We start from the raw sequence: 24,722 nt of genomic DNA, 5'->3' as shown, positions 1-24,722 counted from the left end.
CGACAGCCCTATTGTGAACTGCGCATGCGAGGGATCTAGGTAGCGCGCATGTATGAGAATCTAATTCTTGATGATCTGAGGTGGAACAGTTTCATTCTGAAACCATCTGCCCTCCCTCCCCCCAACGCTCCCCACCCCCCCGCCACTGTCCGTGGAAAAATCGTCTTTCACAAAACCGGTCCCTGGTGCCAAAAAGATTGGGGACGGCTAGTCTAGAAGATTCATTCAAAGAGTTAAATAGCAAAGCAAGTAGAGCTAGAAGTTCGTCTGGAAGGAGCAGAAGTGTCGTGGAATTATTATTTTAAGACCAGGCATAAGTGTGTATGTGTGGCAGGGAAAGAGATCATGGAGAGGGGCAGGTTAAAGATGTGGGCGAGGCTGCTAAGTAGGGATAAGGGTTTCTTTTCCCTTGAAACCAGAGGAAAGGGAGAGAGACGCATTATAGAGTCGCCTTGAAAAGACTCGGATGTTAAGAGATACTGAGTGTTACGAGGGCGATCTATATGAGTGGGGAGGAACCAGGAATTGGCCTTGGTCTAGGAATGGGGAGAACCATGAATTTTTCTTGGAAACGAAGGGGGTCGCCCGTGAGCGGCGAGGAGAGCGGTGGGAGGCAATGCCGAGTCTCGCCGCTCCCGCCTGGCAGGGGCGGGCAGGACGCAAACCCTCCCTCCCAGTCCCTCGGTTACACAGGGCATCCCCGGCTCTCCGCAATTCGGGGACCTTGCCAGAAGGGCTCCCACCTCCCCAAGCCCCTGCGGCCCCACAAGGTCCAGTTAGGGCTTTTGAAGGCCTAACTGGGGAGAGGCCTGGTGATGCAGAGGTTTAACCAGCACCCGCCGGGCGCCGCGGGGGCCAGGCCTGGCGCTGGAGTACCGCAGCGAAGCCTCGCAGCCCCCACGCCTCTAGTCTTTAGGCTTGTGCCTAAGAGCGGCCTGGGTTCCCTGGCGCACCCTCCTCTTTCTTAGCTTCTTTCTTTTCCTACGGGAAACCTCCCCGTATCCTTAGGTGGGGCTCCTGGTTGCTGCCACCACCCCCCTTGCTGCCGGAGCCGGCTCCCTGTCCTCCTGGTGCCCTGCCGGGATATTCCAAATCTGGGCAGCAGAAGCCGGCCGCCGCCGCCTTTATCTGGAAAGGCTTAAGCCCTCTCCGGGTGGGGAAGAAGTCAGAAGGCCGCCTGTCTCCCCGTCCCCCAAACCCCCACCTCGGTCCTCCAGGCTCCGAGGGGTGCAGCTTGGCCTGGGGCCGCGCGGCACACGTGCAGTCGAGTCCGGCCGCCGGGCCTCCCCGCCCCGCCGCCGCCGCCGGCCTTTGGCGCAGGGCTGCGGATGCCGCGCGAGCCGTCTCCCTTGCACTTTCCCGGCGGCGGTCCCGTCGGTCGGGGCAGACAGGCCGGGGTTAGAGGACCCGGAGGAGGGGAGGAGCCGGAGGAAGAGGAGAAGGAGGGGGCCCGTCGGCCCCGCCCCCGCCCCGCCCCCAGCGGCCGGAGCCCGGGCTGCAGCCGGGCGCGCTGGAGCCTGCGAGCCCGCGAGCCAGCGAGCGGCGGCTGCGGCCTCCCCTGCGCGCAGCTACCCAAGCGTCCCGGCCCGCGGCCCCGCTAACCCCGGGGCCCGCGTCCCCGCGGCAGGGATGCATCATGGCCACGCTGGCTTGCCGGGTGCAGTTCTTGGACGACACGGACCCTTTCAACAGTACCAACTTCCCCGAGCCCAGCCGGCCGCCGCTGTTCACGTTCCGCGAGGACCTCGCGCTCGGCACCCAGCTGGCGGGGGTCCATCGACTGCTGCGGGCGCCGCATAAGGTACTGCCCGGCGGGGTGGGCTGGGCCCCCTGGACGCAGCCCGGTGCTGCGGTGCGCGCCGCGGTGTGGGCGCCGAGGCCCGGGGCTTCGCGGGCCCCCTGGGCTGGGCTGGGGCGGCCCCAGGGGACCAGCTCGAGGGCAAATCCCCCTCCCCGTTGGACAGAGGGGCTCGGGGCACCCGCCGGTTGGCGCAGGACCCTTCGGGGCGGGCGGGAAGGAACGGCCAGAGCCGGGGGCGGGCGTGGCAGAGCAGGTGCCGTGCCGGCCCGAGGCGGGATGGAGAAGGCTTCCCGGAGCCGCGCCGTTAGCTCGGCCGGGTGGGCGGGGTGGGGCTAGGACGCGGGCTGTCGGCCTTGGCACCCGGGCAGGCACCAAGCGGGACGCGGGAAGAAGCGGGGTGCCGCGAGACTCAGGTCCCTTGGAGGAGAGCTCTGAGCGACGGCCGGGACAAAACCTCTCTCAGGCCTCTGGGGTCGCTGCGGGCGGCCACGCGACCCTCGCGACAAAGCACGCTTCCCGGCGACACCGCCTCCCCCTTCCCCCCGAGACGCCGCCGAGGACGCCGGCCGCGCACGGCGATAGCGCTCAGGGTATCCCCCTTTTCTTCTGAGAAGCAGGTGGCCTTGGGAACCTTGGAGCAGTGGCTGTGGGAGGAGGGGCGGGGGCGCCGAGGGGCGGCGCGCTCACAAAGCCTCAGCCTGGCAGCCCGAAATGAGTGTCCCCAGGGAAGAATGGCTTCTCAGTCTACCCGTTAGAGAGGTTGGTTTTTTTTTTTTTTTTTTTTTTTTTTTGGTAACCTTTTGCAGGAGGATAGGCCTCTTGCAAAGTATTTGTTGCAAAGAGCTGGGTATTGAAAACTAATCATTTTGTTACCCAGGAAAACCCTTTCTCTCACTTAAACAGATTGAATGCAGCTTGCAGAATTACCTTCCCAGTATGTTTTCTGCCTAGGATTCATATCAAAGCTTGGAGATGATTTATTTCTTGAGGGTCAACACTGACACATATTTGGAAGAGATAAGGGTTGATACCCCAAATAACAAAATTGATTTAAAAAAGAAATCCTCGGATTTCTGTATGATGTTGAACTGCTTTGCAAGTAGAGGAGGAGGTTGGTTGTGTGAGGAAACTGGTGGACTTTGGCAGTGGTAGTTTCCTCTCTATTAGTGTATCAGTGCTTTCCTCCTCTACTTAATTAGTAACGTTTTCAGGAATAAGAAATGGGGCATTTCCATCTCATTCTCTCCTGGTTGGTTCAGGACAGATACAGTCGTGGAAACCTCTCTGGCCACAAGAGCACATTTGATTGGGAGACAGAGGGTCATCTTCATCCAGAGTGATGTATTCTGGATTCAGCTGATCAGAATCACTTTTGTAAATTATTTGGTTCTTCTCAATTAGTTGATTCAGTGAAAAGTTTTGGAAGAGCTTCTTCTACATCATGATTATTCGGGCCACTACGGTCTCTGATTACAGTGATCTTTTGTTGAAACCACCAAAGGCTCATAATTGTGACCCTGTGACCTTGAAGTGGTTTCCTTGGATTTCAAACCCTATATACATGGATTAACCTTTCAAGCTGGGAGCTGTAGTATGTTTTCATGTTTCCGTGGAACAGCCCCACAGTCTTGATCCTGGTCTGGTAGGAGAAAATCCTGATGCTCCTCCACTGCCCCCCTCCTCCTCACCCCAAACTAGAAGCCCCAGAAGAGCAGTTGCACTGGCTTGCAGAACTTTCTAAGGTGTTCCTTGTGGAATGAACAGAACCAGAAGAAGTTCTACAGAGACCCTTGACTTTTGTTTTGGGAGCCAGCCAGCCTCAGTCTCAGAATCTTTTGCCCCAAGAACCCTGCAGTATATTTAGATGTCTGGCATTGTTTTTCCCATCTATAGCAAAGTGAGCAACTGACTTTATTGATGAGGGTTCTGTAAAGCAGAAGCCAGGGCATTTATGTGCCTAGGTATACATTAATATTGTTAAGATGATATTAGCTTCCATCAGAGAATCTTAAAATTGGATGAACCACCTGTGATAGAAACAGCTGGAGTTTCAAGCACTTGGCACGTAGTGTATGCCTCACCCAGGCTCTCAGTGCATGGTTTCCTTTCACACTACACAGCTCCATAAAGTAGGGACTTTGATTGTCCCTATTTTAGAGATGAGGAAAGTGAGGCAGAGTGGCTAACCCACTTTTTGTGCTAGAAGTGGGGAACTGAGATTCAAACCAGCCTTGTGTGACTCAGGGCATCGGTGTGGTTCTGTTCTGGGAACCAGGTGTATGGCTGTGGACAGAAGCCATGCCTCCTGGGTGTCTTCCATTAACTGGAGGGGTTCACCCTGTCACCTTCGAGGGCCAAGCACTCTTAGGCCTGGGGACAGGTGAATGTTGTAAGTGACGAAAAGCCTTGAGGCAGAATTCCTGGCATGACACAGAGTGCATAGTCAGAAGTGGGAACATGTAGTTACCAACTCTGCTGTGAATTAGCTATTGGGGGGTCCGTTGACCTGGGTGAGCTATCATCCCAGGACCCAGCCACCAGTGAGGCTTTTTGGGCCACAGGGTGTGCTTCTTCCAGGTCCCACAGAGCCTGGGATAGCCCAGAAGTGGAGTTCTGTGCAGAGAGTGCATTCTCAGTGGGACAAAGAGGGGAGAAGAGTGAGCATGGGACAGGCAGACACTCAGAGTGCTCTCAGCTTGCCTGCACATTCAAGTCCCTGAGGGAGTCATTTTTTTTTTTTTTTTTTTTTTTTTTTTGTGATGGGGTCTCACTCTTGTCACCCAGGCTGGAGTGCAGTGGTGTGATCACGGCTCACTGCAACCTTGACCTCCCTGGGCTCAGGTGATCCCTCCCACCTCAGCCTCCCGGGTTGCTGGGACTATAGGCGTGCACCACCACACCTTGCTAACTTTTGTATTTTTTTGTAGACATGGAGTTTCACCATGTTACCCAGGCTGGTCTTAAACTCCTGAGCTCAAAGTGATCTGCCCACCTTGGCCTCCCAAAGTTCTGGGATTATAGGTGTGAGCCACCATGACCGGCTGGGAGTAAACTTCTGGCTGAAGTAGGTCACATATACAAAAAAGTGTACAGGGTGTAAGTGTACAGTTGGGTGAATCTTCTTGAAGTAAATGTACCTGTGTAGGCAGCGCTGACAAGGCCCCCCTCAGAGGGTCCTTATTTTTGAAGTTCTCCTAGGGATTCTCCTGTGCTGGCAACCTTTGAACTGGACAACCTGTCAGGCCTTTCCTGGCTGAAACTTGAATGTGGACATCTTTTCTTAACCTAATGATGTATTAATTTAGTTCACGTCTGCTGACTCCATTAGAAGTTGAAGTTGTTCGTTTAACAAAATTGTCATCTCATGCGAAGAGATCGTGATTATTATGCTGTATCATTTTTTATTTCTTAAACTGATACATTATTTTAAAAAACCTTCATCTGCTTATAGTAGTTCTAGGGAATATGATTAAATAAACGTTAGTTTTCTAACAAAAAGTTCAAATCAGGTGCCATATTCTCGTTGGGGAGATGTTCATTTTGGTGGTTATATGTTCTAGGTTGGGCTAAGCGAGACATTTAGGTTTTGTTTTCAAATGCTGCAAAAGTAGATGTTTATTTCTGGCTTAATATTTTAAAAGAAAAATGGTAATTATAGGAGTTCTAATTTAGAAAAACCTCTGCAGTAGCATCCATAGAATCTTAGACCTTTTAAAGCTTAAAATGTGTTTGGATTGATTTATGCTACTGGCCTTTAATGATCTAAAGATTCTTTTTTCACTTTGATAGACAACACTGGAACTGTTGAATATTTTTACAAAAAAGTGATGACTGTTTTAGTGTGCATGTTAAAATGACAATTATTACTTCATGATTTAATTCAGGAAATGTTTTGTTGCCCAGAGTGAGCTGGACAGAGTGGAGTTATAATAGCTGTCATGTCCTAGGCATTTGCCTCAGCTAGAACCATCCTAGAGGGACATCAGCTCACCAAGCCCATGGCCATTCCAGGGCCAAGTACTGATACTGTTGCAACTCATAGGAGGAGAGACCAAGGTTGAAAGGAAATCACCTGGTCACACAAGTGAGAAGTTCCGAGTTGGCATGTGACAGCAGGTCTAGGCTCTTAAGGACTCCACTTTTGTGTCCTGAATGTTCTCCTTCCAGGTAGCCTGTCTACATTTCAGCGTGCCTCCTCTCATTGGATTAGCCTTGAGTGTACTGTGTTCATTCGTTTTTCACTACCTTTGTCTTTGTGGTTGCCTTGCTGCCTCAGCTATCCCATCTGTAAACAGCTGATTACAGTGAGGATTAGAATCTAGCTACTCCAGGTGTGAGCTGTGGATCACCTGGGCTATATTAGAAATGCACACTCTCAGGCCTCCCCCAACCTGCTGAATCAGGACATGCATTTCATCAAGATGCCCTGGTGATTTTTGTGTACACTGCAGTCTGAACAACGTGGATTACAGGTGATTTAGGTCAGGCTCTCAGTACATGGGGGTTCTCACTGTCTCCCCTGTTCTCTGATAACTTCCCTGAGGGAGAAGATCTGGCTGTTCAGTCCTCTGGTGTTTCCCTCAAAGCTGAGTAGTGCTAAGATAGAATGCGCACTAAGTTGATTGATTGGTGTTAGTTTTAGAACACAAATCCACTGGTATTACTGCACTAATGAATTTCCACCTTAATCCTCTTAAGGGACACATCTGTTTGCTACATTACATTAAGATTTTAAAAAGATGAGATCATTAGTAAACTTGGCAAATGTGTTGTGTCATAGTATCTTAGGACAACACTGTTTAAGAATGTTGTATGAACAGCTAAGAGTGTCTCCGTGTAAGCAGAGTCGAATCTGACTCCACTGTAATTAGCTCAGTTGGTTAGAGCCTCGCTATTGAGATCAGGATCATGGGATTGAAGCCTTCATGGGTCAGTTGGCTTTGTTTCATGCATGGCCACAGACTATATCGGTAACCTAGCCAGACATCCAGCAGGTGCTGTCATGGCCCCTTGCAAGGATCTGGGTTGGAATAGACTGGCATCAATCTTTGGGAAGGAAGGGGCTATTCTGTCATGAACTTATGCTGGAGGCTGCACTGTAGGCCTCCATGTATAGCTTTATTTATCCTCACAACAACTCTAGCAGGCAGGCAGATGAGGAATCCCCAATTAACAGATGGGGAAACTGAGGCACAGGAGGTTAAGCAGGTTGCCTAAGGCTATACTGTGTTTAAGGAGCTGAGATTTAAGGTCTTTTTTTTTCTTCCTCCAACTCCTGTTGTTAACTGTGTCCCATTATTAGAAAACCGGCATAGCCCATGCTCTCTGTGCAGGTGGGGGTGGGGTAGGGTTGACTGCATTGCCCTTGCACGCGGCTGCCTGTCACAGTGCCATGATTTAAGTGGTTGTGCTCTGGCAAGCCCTCCCAGGGTTGATGCTCTGTGTCTACGCCTTTTGTCCTCGGAGTCCAACCTGAGTCCCTCTGGAAAACAACAGGACTGCCATTGCCCTCCCGTTCTGGACTCTGAAATGTTAGTTCTTAATAGTGTCGACTTTAAAACTGATTAACATGCTGAGGCCAACTCAGGAACAGCCCTCCCCCACCCTCCTTTTCTCTCCATAGTTTATCTCTCTCTGAAGATGATACTTTTGAACACTTGGGAACTTTTCTGTCTTCAGAGGACAGCAATCACCTGCTCCAGGCAACCCCCGCACCTCATCTCTCAATGACACTGCTGTTGCCTGTGGCTGGCTTAGAGGCATAGCTGGGTCGTCCTCTGCTGGCTATTTTCAGAGTCTTGGGTTTGTCAGCATCTGCTCCATTAGAGAGACAATCAGAAGTTTTTTGGGGTGGAGGGGGAGCTGGGGGACTGTTTCTGAGCTTTGTTCTAAACTAAGTTAGAAAGAATGGGGAACATTAAGTTACAGTGGATGTTAAGCTTTGACACAGGGATGCAATTAGCAAAATCCAGATTGTGAAGACTTACAGTTTCTCCAACAGATAAATTGCAAAAGAAAGAAAAAGATGGAAGGAAACCTTAGATGAAAAGAGATGGAAGAGATACATCAACCAAAGGCAATATGTGGCTGTGATTGAATGCTGATTCAAATACATTGTAAATAAATATTTGAGATCACTTGAACATTTGAGCAGTGATATTTAATATTAAAATTATTAATTTTAAAGTGTGATAATAGTATTGTGGTTAGGTTTAAATAACAGTTTATGGCTTTCAGAGATACATACTGAAATTTTATGATGTCTAGAATTTGCTTCAGAATAATTCCAGATAAGAGACAAGTAGGTGAGTCAGTATATAGGTGGAACAGGATAGACTGTGAGTTAAAGTTGCATTATAGGTATGTGGGGAGGGGTCATGATACTACTTTCTATACTTGTGCATATACTGAAATATTTTTATAAAAGAGCTAAAAAAATTAGGTTACAATTCCAATAGTCCCCTTGGGATCAGAGCTCTTTCAATAAGTGTTACTGTATGATCTGAGTGTGTTTTCTATGGCTGAGATGGCTAATCATCAGTGGATTTTTTTTTCATACCTCCATTGATGCTTTGCTTCCCACGCTGATTGTTGTGTTCTCCTTAGAATCTTAGAAAAACAAGTGTAGAACATCTGTCTTTTTATGTTCAGAGTGTCTTTCTAGGCTCAATCAATTCCCATGATGAAGTAAACAATTGTCAGTTATGTAAACTATTAGCTTAGCAAGCGAAATGCTAAGGTATATTATACCTGTGGTTTCAGTATATGCTCCTCAATTTTTATCACTAAGCTGTGAAGTTGCTAAGGCCATAATAAATGATACCAATATATAAAGGCACTCAGTTTCCCAAGGCTGTTGATGCCCATGACATGCCTGCGTAGCCACACTGGGGTGTTGCCCAGTTCCCAATGAGCCAGCTCTACCTCCACCTTCAGTATGCCTTAGAAGAGGATCTCAGTTTACAGTGAATGGCAGTGATGCTGTAATGTACATGAAAATGTAAGTTGATTGTATACCTTGGCACCCTTATAATTACAGTCAACATTGATTTTCTATGGGCAGATAAACTTATTTACAAATTAACTGTTAAGGAGGGAGGAAGAACAATTATTTTTTGAAAAAAAAATTACCACCAATCAGCAAAAAAATATATACCCAGAAGTTTCTCTGTCTTTAGAGACACATAGTAACAAATGGAATCTACATCATATCTGTTTACAAACTGGAAACATCCAACTCCTCTTCACCAGTTAGTTTTGTAATCTAGAAATTAAAATGTTAGACTCCAAGGAAAAATGTTTAGGGTTTAATGTTAGAAAAGAAAATCTTAAAATTTTTGATCAACTTGAAAAAAGGGAAACTGTTAAACAACTTGCAGTTCAATATAGAAAGGTATTCCTAGCCTTGGCAAAAATGAAACAAATTAGTTTCTCATTGAATATCTTTAACATTCTTGAAAAAGAGAAAACCAAGAAAGAAACTCCTTTGGTGCTGAGATGCCTCATCATGCACTAATTTTTATAGCAGAGAATGAAATGCCAGAGCTGTAACCAGAGTGTGTGGGACAAGCCCAAGATTTTTTTAAGTTCTCAGAATAGAAGATAACCAAGGCATCTTCTGACTGCTTGATCAGAGCCAAAGAGTGGCTTGGGGTGTATGGCAAATAAATTGATGGGCAAACACTACCAGCTTGCCTGGCTGGACATTGACAGGCTGGAGATTCTGAGTTGGGGGGTGTGTCCTTGGGGGAGAGAACGAGGAGGACGGTCCCTCTGGCTAAACCAGAGCCACACACAACCTGCAGCCAATCACTGACCACATTTTTGACTAAAGAAGTTTATACCAATTGCATTTTGTATCACTTTAACAATTGTTTGGTTTCATTTATGATTTGAGGTCACCTTCTTCAACCCTCCCAGAGTCAATGAAAATGAGCATGTGGTGACACTGGGGTTGAGACAAGTGGTTGATAGAATACTGTCCCCCTCCTATGTTTGTAGTGTGATTAAATGAAAGCAAAATGAAATATTGTTAAGGGTGCTACACCCTAGAAACCTAGCTTTTAACCCTTCTGAACAATAAGGAGGAAACTTATTTCTGGGAGTCTTAGTGGCTGTGGTCCTCTGATTTCATGACATAAGTGCTTGCAGCTGGAAGGGCATGGGTGCTGGAGCCCCTGGGAGAGCAACCAAAGAGGGGACATTTGCAGTGTCCACGTGGTGGGGAGTGTGGAGGACTCAGAACACAGTCTACAGTGGAGCCTCTGAGGTGCCTTACTCCCACAGCCTCGAGTGTGTTTCTGGGCTCTGGGGTCCATTGTCTGTCTAGGGGTTTGTGTGCTGACATTGCACTGTCTTACTCACTGTAGTTTACAATAGGTCTTGATGATGTCTGGTGGGGTGGAGGCTTCCTGCTTGCCCTAGAACAAAGCCATTAATGGAAAGAGAGGAAAAGTTAGAACCAGATATGGTCCATTCAGTGACCTTAATGTAGAGGAATAGGCTAGCCAACCAGCTTGCATGACCAGTGAAAGAGGAAAGAGACATTTAAAAAATGAGAGTCAGGGCCCGCCATTGCTGAGGCTTAAGTAGGTAAACAAAGCCACCGGGAAGCTGGAATTGGGTGGAGCCCACCACAGCTCAAGGAGGCCGGCCTGCCTCTGTAGACTCCTCCTCTGGGGGCAGGGCATAGCTAAACAAAAAGCAGCAGAAACCTCGGCAGAGGTAAATGCCCCTGTCTGACAGCTTTGAAGAGAGCAGTGAATCTCCCAGCACGGAGGTTGAGATCTGAGAACAGACAGACTGCCTGCTCAAGTGGGTCCCTGACCCCTGAGTAGCCTAACTGGGAGACATCCCCCACTAGGTGCAGACTGACACCTCACACCTCACATGGCAGGGTACACCCCTGACGAAGCTTCCAGAGCAAGAATCAGACAGCAACACTCACTGTTCAGCAATATTCTATCGTCTGCAGCCTCCGCTGCTGATACGCAGGCAAACAGGGTCTGGAGTGGACCTCAGGCAAACTCCAACAGACCTACAGCTGAGGGTCCTGACTGTTAGAAGGAAAACAAACAAACAGAAAGGACACCCACACCAAAACCCCATCAGTACGTCACCATCACCAAAGACCAAAGGCAGATAAAACCACAAAGATGGGGAAAAAGCAGTGCAGAAAAGCTGGAAATTCAAAAAACCAGCGCGCATCTCTCCCTCCAAAGGAACTCAGCTCATCGCCAGCAATGGAACAAAGCTGGATGGAGAACAATTTTGACGAATTGAGAGAAGAAGGCTTCAGTTGATCAAACTTCTCAGAGCTAAAGGAGGAACTATGTAACCAGTGCAAAGAAACTAAAAACCTTGAAAAAAGAATGGATGAATGAATAACTAGAATAATCATTGCAGAGAAGACCTTAAAAGAACTGATAGAGATGAAAACCATAACATGAGAACTACGTGACAAATGCACAAGCTTCAGTAACTGACTTGATCAACTGGAAGAAAGAGTATCAGCGATTGAAGATCAAATGAATGAAATGAAGCGCGAAGTGTAGAGAAAAAAGAGTAAAAAGAAATGAACAAAGCCTCCAAGAAATATGGGATTATGTGAAAAGACCAAATCTATGTCTGATTGGTGTGCCTGAAAGTGATGGGGAAAATGGAACCAAGTTGGAAAACACTCTGAAGGATATCACCCAGGAGAACTTCCCCAACCTAGTAAGGCAGGTCAACATTCAAATTCAGGAAATACAGAGAATGCCACAAAGATACTCCTCGAGAAGAGGAACTCCAAGACACATAATTGTCAGATTCACCAAAGTTGAAATGAAGGAAAAAATGTTAAGGGCAGCCAGAGAGAAAGGTCGGGTTACACACAAAGGGAAGCCCATCAGACTAACAGCAGATCTTTCGGCAGAAACTCTCCAAGTCAGAAGAGAGTGGGGGCCAATATTCAACATTCTTAAAGAAAAGAATTTTCAATCCAGAATTTCATATCCAGCCAAACTAAGTTTCATAAGTGACGGAGAAATAAAATCCTTTACAGACAAGCAAATGCTTAGAGATTTTGTCACCACCAGGCATGCCTTACAAGAGATCCTGAAGGAAGAAGTAAACATGGAAAGGAACAACAGGTACCAGCCATTGCAAAAACATGTCAAAATGTAAAGTCCATCAATGCTAGGAAGAAACTGCATCAACTAGCGAGCAAAATAACCAGCTAATATCATAATAACAGGATCAAGTTCACATTTAACAATATTAACCTTAAATGTAAATGGACTAAATGGTCCAATTAAAAGACACAGACTGGCAAATTGGATAAAGAGTTAAGACCCATCAGTTTGCTGTATTCAGGAGACCCATTTCACATGCAGAGACACACATAGGCTCAAAATAAAGGGATGGAGGAAGATCTACCAAGCAAATGGAAAACAAAATAAAAAAAGCAGGGGTTGCAATCCTAGTCTCTGATAAAACAGACTTTAAACCAACAAAGATCAAAAGAGACAAAGAAGGCCATTACATAATGGTAAAGGGATCAATTCATCAGGAAGAGCTAACTATCCTAAATATATATGCACCCAATACAGGAGCACCCAGATTCATAAAGCAAGTCCTTAGACTTACAAAGACTCTTAGATTCCCATACAATAATAATGAGAGACTTTAACACCCCACTGTCAACATTAGACAGATCAATGAGACAGAAAGTTAACAAGGATATTGAGGAATTGAACTCAACTCTGCACCAAGCAGACCTAATAGACCTCTATAGAACTCTCTACCCCAAATCAACAGAATATACATTCTTCTCAGCACCACATCTCACTTATTCCAAAATTGACCACATAGTTGGAAGTAAAGGACTCTTCAGCAAATGTAAAAGAACAGAAATTATAACAAACTGTCTCTCAGACCACAGTGCAATCAAACTAGCACTCAGGACTAAGAAACTCAGTCAAAACCACTTAACTACATGGAAACTGAACAACCTGCTCCTGAATGACTACTGGGTACATAACAAAATGAAGGCAGAAATAAAGATGTTCTTTGAAACCAATGAGAACAAAGATACAACATACCAGAATCTCTGGGACACATTTAAAGCAGTGTGTAGAGGGAAATTTATAGCACTAAATGCCCACAAGAGAAAGCAGGAAAGATCTAAAATTGACATCCTAACATCACAATTAAAAGAACTAGAGAAGCAAGAGCAAACACATTCAAAAGCTAGCAGAAGGCAAGAAATAACTAAGATCAGAGCAGAACTGAAGGAGATAGAGACACAAAAAACCCTCCAAAAAATCAGTGAATTCAGGGGCTGGTTTTTTGAAAAGATCAACAAAATTGATAGACCGCTAGCAAGACTAATAAAGAAGAAAAGAGACAAGAATCAAATAGAAGCAATGAAAAATGATAAAGGGGATATCACTGCTGACCCCACAGAAATACAAACTACCATCAGAGAATACTGTAAACACCTCTATGCAAATAAAGTAGAAAACCTAGAAGAAATGGATAATTTCCTGGACACTTACACTCTCCCAAGACTAAACCAGGAAGAAGTTGAATCCCTGAATAGACCAATAGCAGGCTCTGAAATTGAGGAAATAATTAATAGCCTACCAACCAAAAAAAGTCCAGGACCAGATGGATTCACAGCCGAATTCTACCAGAGGTACAAGGAGGAGTTGGTAGCATTCCTTCTGAAACTATTCCAATCAATAGAAAAAGAGGGAATCCTCCCTAACTCATTTTACGAGGCCAACATTATCCTGATACCAAAGCCTGACAGAGATACAACAAAAAAAGAGAATTTTAGACCAAAAATCACAAGCATTCTTATACACTAGTAACAGACAGACAGAGAGCCAAATCATGAATGAACTCCCATTCACTATAGCTTTAAAGAGAATAAAATACCTAGGAATCCAACTTACAAGGGATGTAAAGGACCTCTTCAAGGAGAACTACAAACCACGGCTCAGTGAAATAAAAGAGGACACAAACAAATGGAAGAACAAACCATGCTCATGGATAGGAAGAATCAATATTGTGAAAATGGCCATACTGCCCAAGGTAATTTATAGATTCAATGCCATCTCCATTAAGCTACCAATGACTTTCTTCACAGAATTGGAAAAAACCGCTTTAAAGTTCATATGGAACCAAAAAAGACCTCACATTGCCAAGGCAATCCTAAGCCAAAAGAACAAAGCTGGAGGCATCACGCTACCTGACTTCAAACTATACTACAAGGTACAGTAACCAAAACAGCATGGTACTGGTACCAAAACAGAGATATAGACCAATGGAATAGAGATATAGAACAGAGCCCTCAGAAATAATACCACACATCTACAGCCATCTGATCTTTGACAAACCTGACAAAAACAAGAAATGGGGAAAGGATTCACTATTTAATAAATGGTGCTGGGAAAATTGGCTAGCCATAAGTAGAAAGCTGAAACTGGATCCTTTCCTTACTCCTTATATGAAAATTAATTCAAGATGGATTAGAGACTTAAATGTTAGACCTAAAACCATAAAAACCCTAGAAGAAAACCTAGGTAATACCATTCAGGACATAGGCATGGGCAAGGACTTCATGTCTAAAACACCAAAAGCAACAGCAACCAAGCCAAAATTGACAAATGGGATCTAATTAAACTAAAGAGCTTCTGCACACCAAAAGAAACTACCATCAGAGTGAACAGGCAACCTACAGAATGGGAGAAAATTTTTGCAATCTACTCATCTGACAAAGGGCTAATATCCAGAACCTATAAAGAAGTCAATCAAATTTACAAGAAAAAAAAAACCAACCCCATCAAAAAGTGGGCAAGGGATATGAACAGACACTTCTCAAAAGAAGACATTCACACAGCCAACAGACACATGAAAAAATGCTCATCATCACTCGCCATCAGAGAAATGCAAATCAAAACCACAATGAGATACCATCTCACACCAGTTAGAATGGCAATCATTAAAAAATCAGGAAACAGGCCGGGCGCGGTGGCTCAAGCCTGTAATCCCAGCACTTTGGGAGGCCGAGACGGGCGGATCACGAGGTCAGGAGATCAAGACCATCCTGGCTAACACGGTGAAACCCCGTCTCTACTAAAAAATACAAAAAAACTAGCCGGGTGAGGTGGCAGGCGCCTGTAGTCCCAGCTACTCGGGAGGCTGAGGCAGGAGAATGGTGTAAACTCGGGCGGCGGAGCTTGCAGTGAGCTGAGATCCGGCCACTGCACTCCAGCTTGGGCGACAGAGCGCGACTCCGTCTCAAAAAAAAAAAAAAAAAAAAAAAAAAAAAAAAAAAAAAAAAATCAGGAAACAACAGGTGCTGGAGAGGATGTGGAGAAATAGGAAGACTTTTACACTGTTGGTGGGACTGTAAACTAGTTTAACCATTGTGGAAAACAGTGTGGCGATTCCTCAAGGATCTAGAATACCATTTGACCCAGCCATCCCATTTCTGGGGATATACCCAAAGGATTATAAGTCATGCTGCTATAAAGACACGTGTATATGTGTGTTTATTGCAGCACTATTCACAATAGCAAAGACTTGGAATCAACCCAAATGTCCACCAGTGACAGACTGGATTAAGAAAATGTGGCACATGTACACCATGGAATACTATGCAGCCATAAAAAAGGATGAGTTCGTGTTCTTTGTAGGGACATGGATGCAGCTGGAAACCATCATTCTCAGCAAACTATCGCATGAACAGAAAACCAAATACCGCATGTTCTCACTCATAGGTGGGAATTGAACAATGAGATCACTTGGACACAGGAAGGGGAACATCACACACCGGGTCCTATTGTGGGGAGGGGTGGGGGAAGGATAACATTAGGAGATATACCTAATGTAAATGACGAGTTAATGTGTACAGCACACCAACATGGCACATGTATACATATGTAACAAACCCGCACATTGTGCACATGTACCCTAGAACTTAAAAGTATAAAAAAAAAAACAACGAGAGGTCATATCACTCCTCTGCTCCAAACCTCCCTTAGCCCTGCTGCCATTCAGGGCAAACCCCAAAGTCCTTGAGTAGCTGGTCCACTTCTTCATGAGGGCAGAGTTTTTTGTTTTGCTTTTGTTTTTTTTTAAATCTGTTTTGTTTACTGGTGTAGCCCAAGAGCCTAGAACAGTGTCTGGCACATAGTGAGTGTAAAGTAAATATTTACTGAGTGAGTGGATAACCATGATTTAGAGTTAGAAGGGAGGAAGAATAGTCTGCTCATCACAGCCATCTCCTGGCAGAAGTCTCTTGTGTAAAGCCTCTGCTAGGAGCACCTCCTGACTTCTTCATGTATCATAGTGACCAGTTGTCCCCTGGCCTTCGAGTGTAGCTTTTCCCATTTTTGAGCTTTATTTTTTTTCTGAGACGGAGTCTTGCTCTGTCGCCCAGGCTGGCATGTGGTGGTGTAGTCTCGGCTCACTGGAACCTCCACTTCCCAGATTCAAACAATTCCCCTGCCTCAGCCTCCCAAGTAGCTAGGATTACAGGCACATGCCACCATGCCTGGCTAATTTTTGTATTTTTAGTAGAGATGGGGTTTCACCATGTTGGCCAGGCTGATCTCGAACTGCTGACCTCATGATTTGCCCACCTTGGCCTCCCAAAGTGCTGGGATTAAGACGTGAGCCACTGCACCCGGCCTGAGCTTTGTTTTTTAGAAGACCATTTCTCCCTAATTTGTACTTGGAGAGATATGTCCTCATATCCCCACAGATGGAGATGGACATGGCCCTTGAAAATTAATTGGTTGTGCCCAAGAGGATGGAAATAGAGTAAAGCCACAAGAACCATGACCCCAGGGTTTGGTCAAGGTGTGATCTGGGACCTACAACCTGCAGATGGTGTCTACAGGGGGCTGCTGGAAGTACCACACCTGTTACCTTCCCCTGTGGTGGCAGAAGTAAACAGCTGTTTTATGCCCATGAGAAAGCTGTGTAATATGGACTGTTTTTATTACTCAGATCAGGATGTGTTTATTGATGTGCATGTGTCTTGTACTCTAAAGCATCTTCACACTGTTGTTCCATGCAGCTGTCCACTTAAACTGTGTGTGCGTATTCAGGATGACATTGCTGGAGAGAGGTTACTACTGACAAACTTAGGCTTAGGGAAGGAAAGACTAACAAATAAGGATTTCTTCCTTATACAACAAAGCATCTGTTCCCGTCACAGAATGAACACATGGATACATTCAGAGACTACAGAAAAGCACATTGAAGAAATACAAATCACTTTTCTCACTACCCAAAGGGAACCACTCTTAACACTTTTGTGTCTTGCCAGAATTTTAACATCTATTCATAATAATATCTGAATGCTTTCCTAAGTCGTTAAATATTCTTGGAGCACATCATCTTTAATGACAGTTTGGTAATCCAGTCTATCTATGTGCCATGATCCATGTAACCATTGTTCCCGGGTTCCATGAGGGGAAGTGCTCTTTCTTCTTGAATGTTAAGTTTGTCCATGCTTGGTACTTAATACATATTTGTTAAACGAATGCATGAATGATTGAACTATTGGAGGTTTAGGTAGTTACCAATGAGGAAAATACAGATAGTGCTATAATACATACTTGCAGAAAAATAAATCTTTTTTTCTTATATTTGATTACTTCCTTAAGATGAACTCTCAATGTCTAGTTGCTGAGTTGAAGGATAAAGATTTCATCTTGGATAGGAGCAGTTTCCCTCATTTTAAGCATTGGAGGTAGCTGGAAAGATCGTCTCTAAATCCATTTGGGGCAGGTGAAGAGCCAGGCCAAGTTATGAAGCCCAGCTCCAACCTGACTTCTTCCTTTCTTTGTGCAGCTGGTGTCACCTCCAAGACTGACACTTGAACTCAGAATACCACTAGGTGGGATTCAGAGATGATTGTTAAAACCGTGAATAAATTACGTGTATGTATCCCATTGTCTGTACCTATTTTGAAGAACAAAACTCATTCTAGGCTTTCCTGGCCATCCTCCAGACACACCCAGGCTGTGCACTGCGCACATTCGGACCCAGGACACTGTGGATCTCACTTCATCCTGTGGCTGCATCCCTCCACCAGATGTAAAGCCCCAGTAGCAGGAAGCACATTAACTTACCTTTCATTTCAGAGTTCCTAGGACAGGGTCTGTTACATAGTAAACCACAAAAATACTTTTTTGAATATTTGCAAGAATGTTAAATGGAAAAAGTGCAGTATATGTTAACATACTTGATGATTGCAGCAATAGGAAAGTGTCTGAAGGGTGGGCCCTTAGTTTTCAGATCCCTAATATGTCGCCATGATTTGTGGATGTTACAACTCCTCCCCCACACTGTAGGTGAGTGTAGGAGAACCAACTCTTCAATGTATCAGAAACTTGTTTCTGGCCTTCTCCCTACTGAGTCCACGCTAGGTCCTCCAAAAGGAAAGTACAGCTTGCAAGGAAGCCCCATGTTGGCAAGAGAAGGCACGCTGTCTGGAGGGTGTGGACATGCCTGGGGGCTCTCGTGGGTGGGATGGGTACTGGGGTCTCCTCTTATGGAGGGAGACCAGGCTAGACTTAAGGACTGGTAGTTCACGATGGGGAAGTACCAGCTCGTGAGACGGGTGCTCTCACCTGCACTGTTCCTAAGCCTTGTTTTCTGTTCCTGCCCAGGCTGAGCCAAGGGGAGGGGGAAGAGCGTTGTGAGCCTGTGTGAGGGGGAGGGTCCCTGAGGCAAATGTGGCCACAGTGACTGCAGCAGCTCTGATTAGTGGGAAATTCCAAGAGGAAGATAGACCTGAGGAGAAAGGAGTGGTGGCCGCAGAGTCCAACTGCCCTTCTTCCCACACACGGAGATTCTGCCTTTTGCCAACCGTGGAGGCTCTGGGTAGGAGATTTTATTTCAGGTGATGGCGCTCACCTTGGAGGGATCTGTTACTCCTTCCCGTATCAGATCATAGCGTCCGGCTGCAGGAGGGTTCAGGCAGGCTCCTGACCGCAGCTTCCATGAATCACCAGGGACCGGCAGTCCGGGAGCGGCTAGCGTCTGGGCTGCCGGTGCCCGGAAGTGGGAGAGGTTACCCAGTCTTCCTGTGGCTCCTCCATCCAAGCTCAGCAGCGCCATGTGTCTGGGAGCAGGGAAAGGAGAGCTGTTGGGCAGTCCTGTCCAGAACAATAGTCAAGGATACGAGTGGTTTTTTGTTCCCAGAACTGAGTGCATTTTTGTGGACAGTGATTCATTACAGAATACGCCAGTGCTAGAACCACAGCATGTCTGTGCAGTTTACCAGGCACTGGGACATAGGTTAGCCTGGCTGATCCTCACACAACCCTAAAAGAGGGCGAGTGGGGCATTTGGGCCTCCATCTCAAAGGTGAGAAAATGAAAAATCAGGTTGGTTCATGACTGATGCACAGTAACCACCCCTTACAGGGTGAAAAAATGAACTCAGCACATGGCTTCTGTTGTTCGGGCCCAGCTCCCTGTCTCTGTTTGTCAGAGATAAGCCTGAAGGATGTGTGTTGACACCCAAAGAAGTGTGCAGAGTGAACACAATCAGAGAAAAATGTAAGCTGAGTTGACATGACATTAAATGGAACAAGTTGGTGCTTAGTTTTACACAGGCTGGGGAGCAGAGCCTGGCTATGTGCGAAGCTTTATTTCTATCAATGCTACTGATTCCAGGAATGTGAAAATGATCTTTATTATGATGATGGGCTGGAGAAGTAAGGCGTAAACATAATGCAAAGTGAAGTAACAACTGAAGGCAGCATATGACTCATGTCAAAGTGTGACATAGGCCTGTGGGGCTATAGAAATGTCAACTTGGGGCTGGGTGCGGTAGCTCACACCTGTAATCCCACCACATTGGGAGGTTGAGGTGGGCAGATCACCTGAGTTCAGGAGTTTGAGACCAGCCTGGCCAACATGGCGAAACCCTGTCTCTACTAAAAAGTACAAAAATTAGCTGGGCATGGTGGCAGGTGCCTATAATTCTAATTACTCAGGAGGCTGAGGCAGGAGAATTGCTTGAACTTGGGAGGTGGAGGTTGCAGTGAGCTGAGATCATGCCACTGCGCTCCCGCCTGGGTAACAAGAGTAAGACTCCGTCTCAAAAAACAAACAAACAAACAAACAAAAAACCAAAAAGGAAATGTCAACTTGGGAAGAATCCACATGAACTGCATGGCCTGGAAAGCCTCGTGGAGAAGGAGAGTGGGGTTTGAATAGGTGAAAGGGAGGTAAAGGGCACCTGGTACAGGTGAGACACAGATAGGTTGTGGGAGTCAGGATCAGGCTCCAAGGCTCTGGGTGGGTGAAGAGAGCCCCCTGGAGGGATGTGACCTGCAGCAGTGGGCCCAGGGGCTAAACTAATATATGGGCTTGACTGGGGAGCAGGGGCTGTTGTCAATGACCACACACCCAATAAAAATATATTTTCATTTCATGTAATAGAAACATGACACAGAAAAGGAAAGGAAGAGGAAAGACAGACAGGAAGAAAGTAATTACAAAAAAGGTGAGAGAAAGAGAATTGGGGCAAAGAAGAAAGGAGACGGATGGATGGGGAGTCTCTGAAAGGCCACCTATGTAGATAGCATGGGAGGCGGAAAGACAGGGACAAGCCACAGGATGCTTCTGGGCAGGGAGGGCGGGGCCCCCTGCTGTACCTAGTCCCAGCCACTGCTAATTCCTGGTGAGCAGATTATCAAGTGTTAGCCAGTGAGGGCTTATGATGTGACCCTTTCTGGGAGCTTTCCCTCCTTCCTCCCTTTCACAGATGTTCATGCGTGTCTGCTTCATGTCAGACTCCATTGGTCCACAGAGTAACACAAATAAATGACACCAAGGGCTGGCAAAATGGTGCTGGGCTCCATGTCAGACAGGCCTGAGCTCCGTGTTTCTAATGAAATCTTCAGACAGTAGCACCTCCCTCATGGGCTGTTGTGGACAAACACAAGGTCCTCACATTTTTTTGCATGTCACAGGAACATGCATGGCCTCCAGCCCCAGGTGCCATGTGCAATGGTGAGCCATGTTCCTTCCCCAGCATCGTAGTCCCTTCCCTGCAGCTGTGCTATGAGATCTCCTCTCACCATCCCACACCTGCGCCCCCACCACGGTGTCCCCACTCCCAGCGTGGGTCCTCACCTTTGACTGCAAAGACAAAGCAGACCACTCAGATGCAGCCCTGGCCCCTGCCTGCCTCAACCTCCACCTGCACCCATGTGCCCTGCCCTCGTTGCTGATGGGCGGAAGGGGCAGGTGCGCCCCTTCTTCTGGCCATGCCAGCTCTTTTCCACTGTGTCTTCACCCTCTCCTTCCCTCTGAGATCCTCCCATTAGCATGTAGGTGGGCTAAAGCCTCTTTTGTCCAGAAAGTCCCTCCTCCCTGGCCCTCGGCCCAGCTGTCTTTCTTCTGCCCTTCATCCTTCAAGCCTCCCAGACCTGTCTAAGCCCCACTGTCTTACTTTCCCCCTGCCCCATTCCCTCCCAGCTCCTGTCACTACTGCAATAAAACAACTCTTGCTAAGGTACTTGTCTTTAAATCTAGTAGACACTTTTCCATCCTTGACTTATAGAACCTCATAGCAGCAATTGCTGTTTCCGATGGTCCCCTTTGAGGAATGCTTGCCGTTCTGTTTGATGGTATGATATTCACTTGCCCTCTCTAGTCATTCTCAATCCTTCTGCTCCCTCTGGCTTTTTGAATGTTGGCCTTTCTCAGGTTTCTGTCCAGACTGCACCTCCTCCTCACAGTCACCCTCTGTGTCCTGGGTGGGTTTGAGGGCTTTCTGATGACTCCCTAGTTCATATCTCTGGCTCAGCTCTCTCTTGGCTCTGAGGCCAAATACCTAGCTGCCCTTTGGACAGCTCCTACCGGACGTCCCACAGGCATTGAACCTGCCCCGCATCTAGATCAGATCTTGTCATCTTCCCACAGACCCGTACTGCCTCAGCAAGGAGCATTGCCAACCAGTTGCCCAAACCAACTGAGAACCTCTCCCTGGCAGCAATCTCCCCTCTGTCAGAATCACATTCTGTTGATTATCCTGCCTCTTGGAGTCTATCTGCTTATCCCTCTGGTCCATGTGTTGTCCATGGCATATGGAAAGTGCTCAATAAATATTTAGTGAATGAATGGAAAATAAGTTAATGTTTGAGAAAGTATCAGTCACATGGGGATTGCTCAGAAAATGTGGGTGCCTGTATTAGTTATCTATGGCTATGAATAAATCAGCTCAAACATAGTGGCTTCAAACAATCATATTTATTATCTCTCATGGTTTCCTTGGGCCATGAATTTGAAAGCAGTTCTTTGGGTGGTTCTGGCTCAGGGTCTGTCATGAGGCTGCAGCTGGATCGTGGCTGGCCCTGATATCATCTCAGATTTCTTCAGTCATATGGCCAGTGCCTGGGCTGGGAAGTGCCAATAGCTGGGAGCTCCTTGGGCATCTCTCTTCATCTGTCAATGGTCTCTCCCCAAGGTCTGTCTAATATGGTGTCCTCGGGGTAGGTGGACTTCTTATAAGGCAGCTCCAGGCTCCAAAGCAAGAGGGCCAGGCGGGTGCCTGCTCACCCTTTCTAGCCACATGCTCTCGCTGTACTCTACTTGTTAGAAGTGAATCACCAGGGCTGGCCTTCATTCAAGGGCAAGGGGGAATTAGATATCATTGTTTTATGGGAGAATTGCCAAAGAATTTGTGAACTTAAAAAAAAAAACCTTTATCTTTGGTAAAAATCACTTTTATTTTTGGTGCACAGTCCTATGAGTTTTCATATATGCATAAGTTTTTGTAACTGCCACCACTAACAGGACACAGAACAATTCCAGCAACCTGAAGAATTCTCTCGGGCCACGCTTTTGTAGTCATGCATTCTCAGAGGCCACTGATCTGTGTTCTTTCTCTGTAGTTTTGCTTTTTCCAGAATGCTATATGAATCGAATCATTTCGTGTGGAGCCTTTTGAGACTGGCTTCTTCACTCTGCACAGTGCCTTTGAGATCCAAGTTATTGGGTGCTTCAGGAGTTTCTTCCTTTTGATTGCGGAGCAGTTTCCCACAGTATGGATATCCCACAGTTTGTTCATCCATTCACTCACTGAAGGACACCTGGGTTGTTTCTGGTTTTTGGTGATTATGAATAAAGCTGCTCTAAACATTTGTGTAGAGATTTTGTGTGAACCTAAGTTTTCATTTTTCTGTGGTAAATACCTAGACTCTTTATTCAGCAGATAATTACCTGGCTCTGTCCTTAGCAGGGCAGTCAGGAGGTTTCTTATATGGCAAGTTATCCTTTGTCTGAAGAATTTGTCTTTTTTTTTTTTTTTTTTGAGACAGAGTTGCACTCTGTTGCGCAGGCTAGAGTGCAGTGGCATGATCACGGTCCGTGCAGCCTCGATTTCTTAGGCTCAAGTGATCCTCCAGCCTCAGTCTCCTGAGTAGCTGGGGCTACAGGCATGAGCCACTGCACCTGGCCTGTCAGAAGAATTTGTTATTTGGGTCTCTGAACTTTAGAATGTAAGCACTTTTCAAAACACTGCCCACAAAAAAGATCATTAATTTAGATATCCTTGTTTGTTCTTAATTCTTATGCCTCCCAAAGCCCTGTTGTGGATAAATTGTGAGGCAAAGTACTGGTGTCCCCTGCCTCATGGCCTCATCATTCTGGGCTCTGACGTCACCCTGGCTCAAAACTCTCATTTCACAACTTTACACAGGGACAACGCCTATGACAGAGCTGTGTGAGAATCACTTCTCAATCCCCGTGGAGCACAAATCACCAGCCATTTTATCAATTAGCAAAATGGTGTAAACAAGCAAAGCAGCAAGTGGCACTAGAGAAATACAAGTGTGAAAGGTGCACTGTGATCATTGCACATGGAGGTGACATGAGCAGTAATGGAAGAACGCGGCCGAGTACATGTGGCTTTCTCTGTCACATCAGAGAATAGAGCTCTAGAGGAGGAGGTGGTGGGAACAATGGGAGGGGGGCAGATATTTAAGAAGTTCAGGGTCTAGAGTATTAGATATCTGGTTTTTGAATGAGTTTTATCTTCTCTTTGCTGAGGGAAAGTAAGGGTCCTAAGGTTGCCAAGGCCTCCAGGTGACCTTCCAAGGAATCCCCTCATCAGGGCATCTTTTACTTTCAATGCATGCAGCCTGGGGACCTGCCTCAAATGAAAAACCAGAGCCCATCTTTCAGCTCTGTTTCTATTCTGCCGCCTTGTCTAGGGATCCTGGCTTTCCTTAGGATATTAGAGTACATTAGGTCAAGGCCTAAATCAGGGAGATCTATGTGGTTCTCCAAGTGCTTTTAAAAATCGAGGATGTTAGCACTTGCATTCCTGAGGAACACACAAGGAAGTTAAATGTGCAATCGTGCTTGACGTCCGAGGAAGTCTTTTACTGACTCACAGAGCAGAACTCTGTAAGTTCTGATTCTAAGTCAGGTTCTCTGCAGAGCACTTGGAAATCAGAGAAGAATAAAGCATGGGCCTCATCTTCAGGAACTGATAGGCCATGATGGTGTCAGGCTGGCCTGGTCTCTTAGCCTACTCTCCTAATATGCATCACTTTATTTCTATGAAAAATGCACTCAAGAGTTCCAAATAGTCAATTCATATTGAACTTTCGAAAGACACCTGTGCGTAAGGTGGGGACTGTGCTTTTGCAGGAAATTGTGACTGGCTTATGTTTAGTGAGTTTCATTAGAAACTAGTTTACATGGAGATGTTTAGGACATTGACCTAAGTCTCTCTCCATTTCCAGGCCTTTCCTGGCCTCAGCCTGCCTCCTTGGTCACCCAAGAGCTCTGGATCCCAGATCTCCCGTGACCAAAGTCTTTACCCTCTGATATGATACCCTTACCCCAAGACTCTTGATTCTCTTGTTCCACCCAGTGTACAGAAGTTTTTA

At 46.3% G+C, this 24,722-nt stretch overlaps 1 protein-coding gene across 28 annotated transcripts in view; it reads left to right on the top strand.

Moving 5' to 3' along the window:
* The first annotated feature begins 1,513 nt into the window (after positions 1-1,513).
* The window catches only part of FHOD3 (formin homology 2 domain containing 3), a 488,533-nt gene continuing 465,324 nt past the window's right edge, over positions 1,514-24,722 (top strand). For all 28 annotated transcript variants that reach the window (XM_074022556.1, XM_074022555.1, XM_074022554.1 and 25 more), the window contains exon 1: positions 1,514-1,801. Coding sequence is in view for 23 of the 28 variants with exons in the window: in XM_005586845.5 (XP_005586902.3) it covers positions 1,637-1,801 (165 nt within the window). In the remaining 5 variants the exon portion in view is untranslated. The remainder of the gene's footprint in view (positions 1,802-24,722) is intronic.

This window comes from Macaca fascicularis, chromosome 18, assembly GCF_037993035.2.
Source record: "Macaca fascicularis isolate 582-1 chromosome 18, T2T-MFA8v1.1".
Classification (NCBI taxonomy): domain Eukaryota; kingdom Metazoa; phylum Chordata; class Mammalia; order Primates; family Cercopithecidae; genus Macaca; species Macaca fascicularis.
Note: the sequence above shows the minus strand (reverse complement) of the source record. Positions and strands in the feature narration are given on the sequence as shown.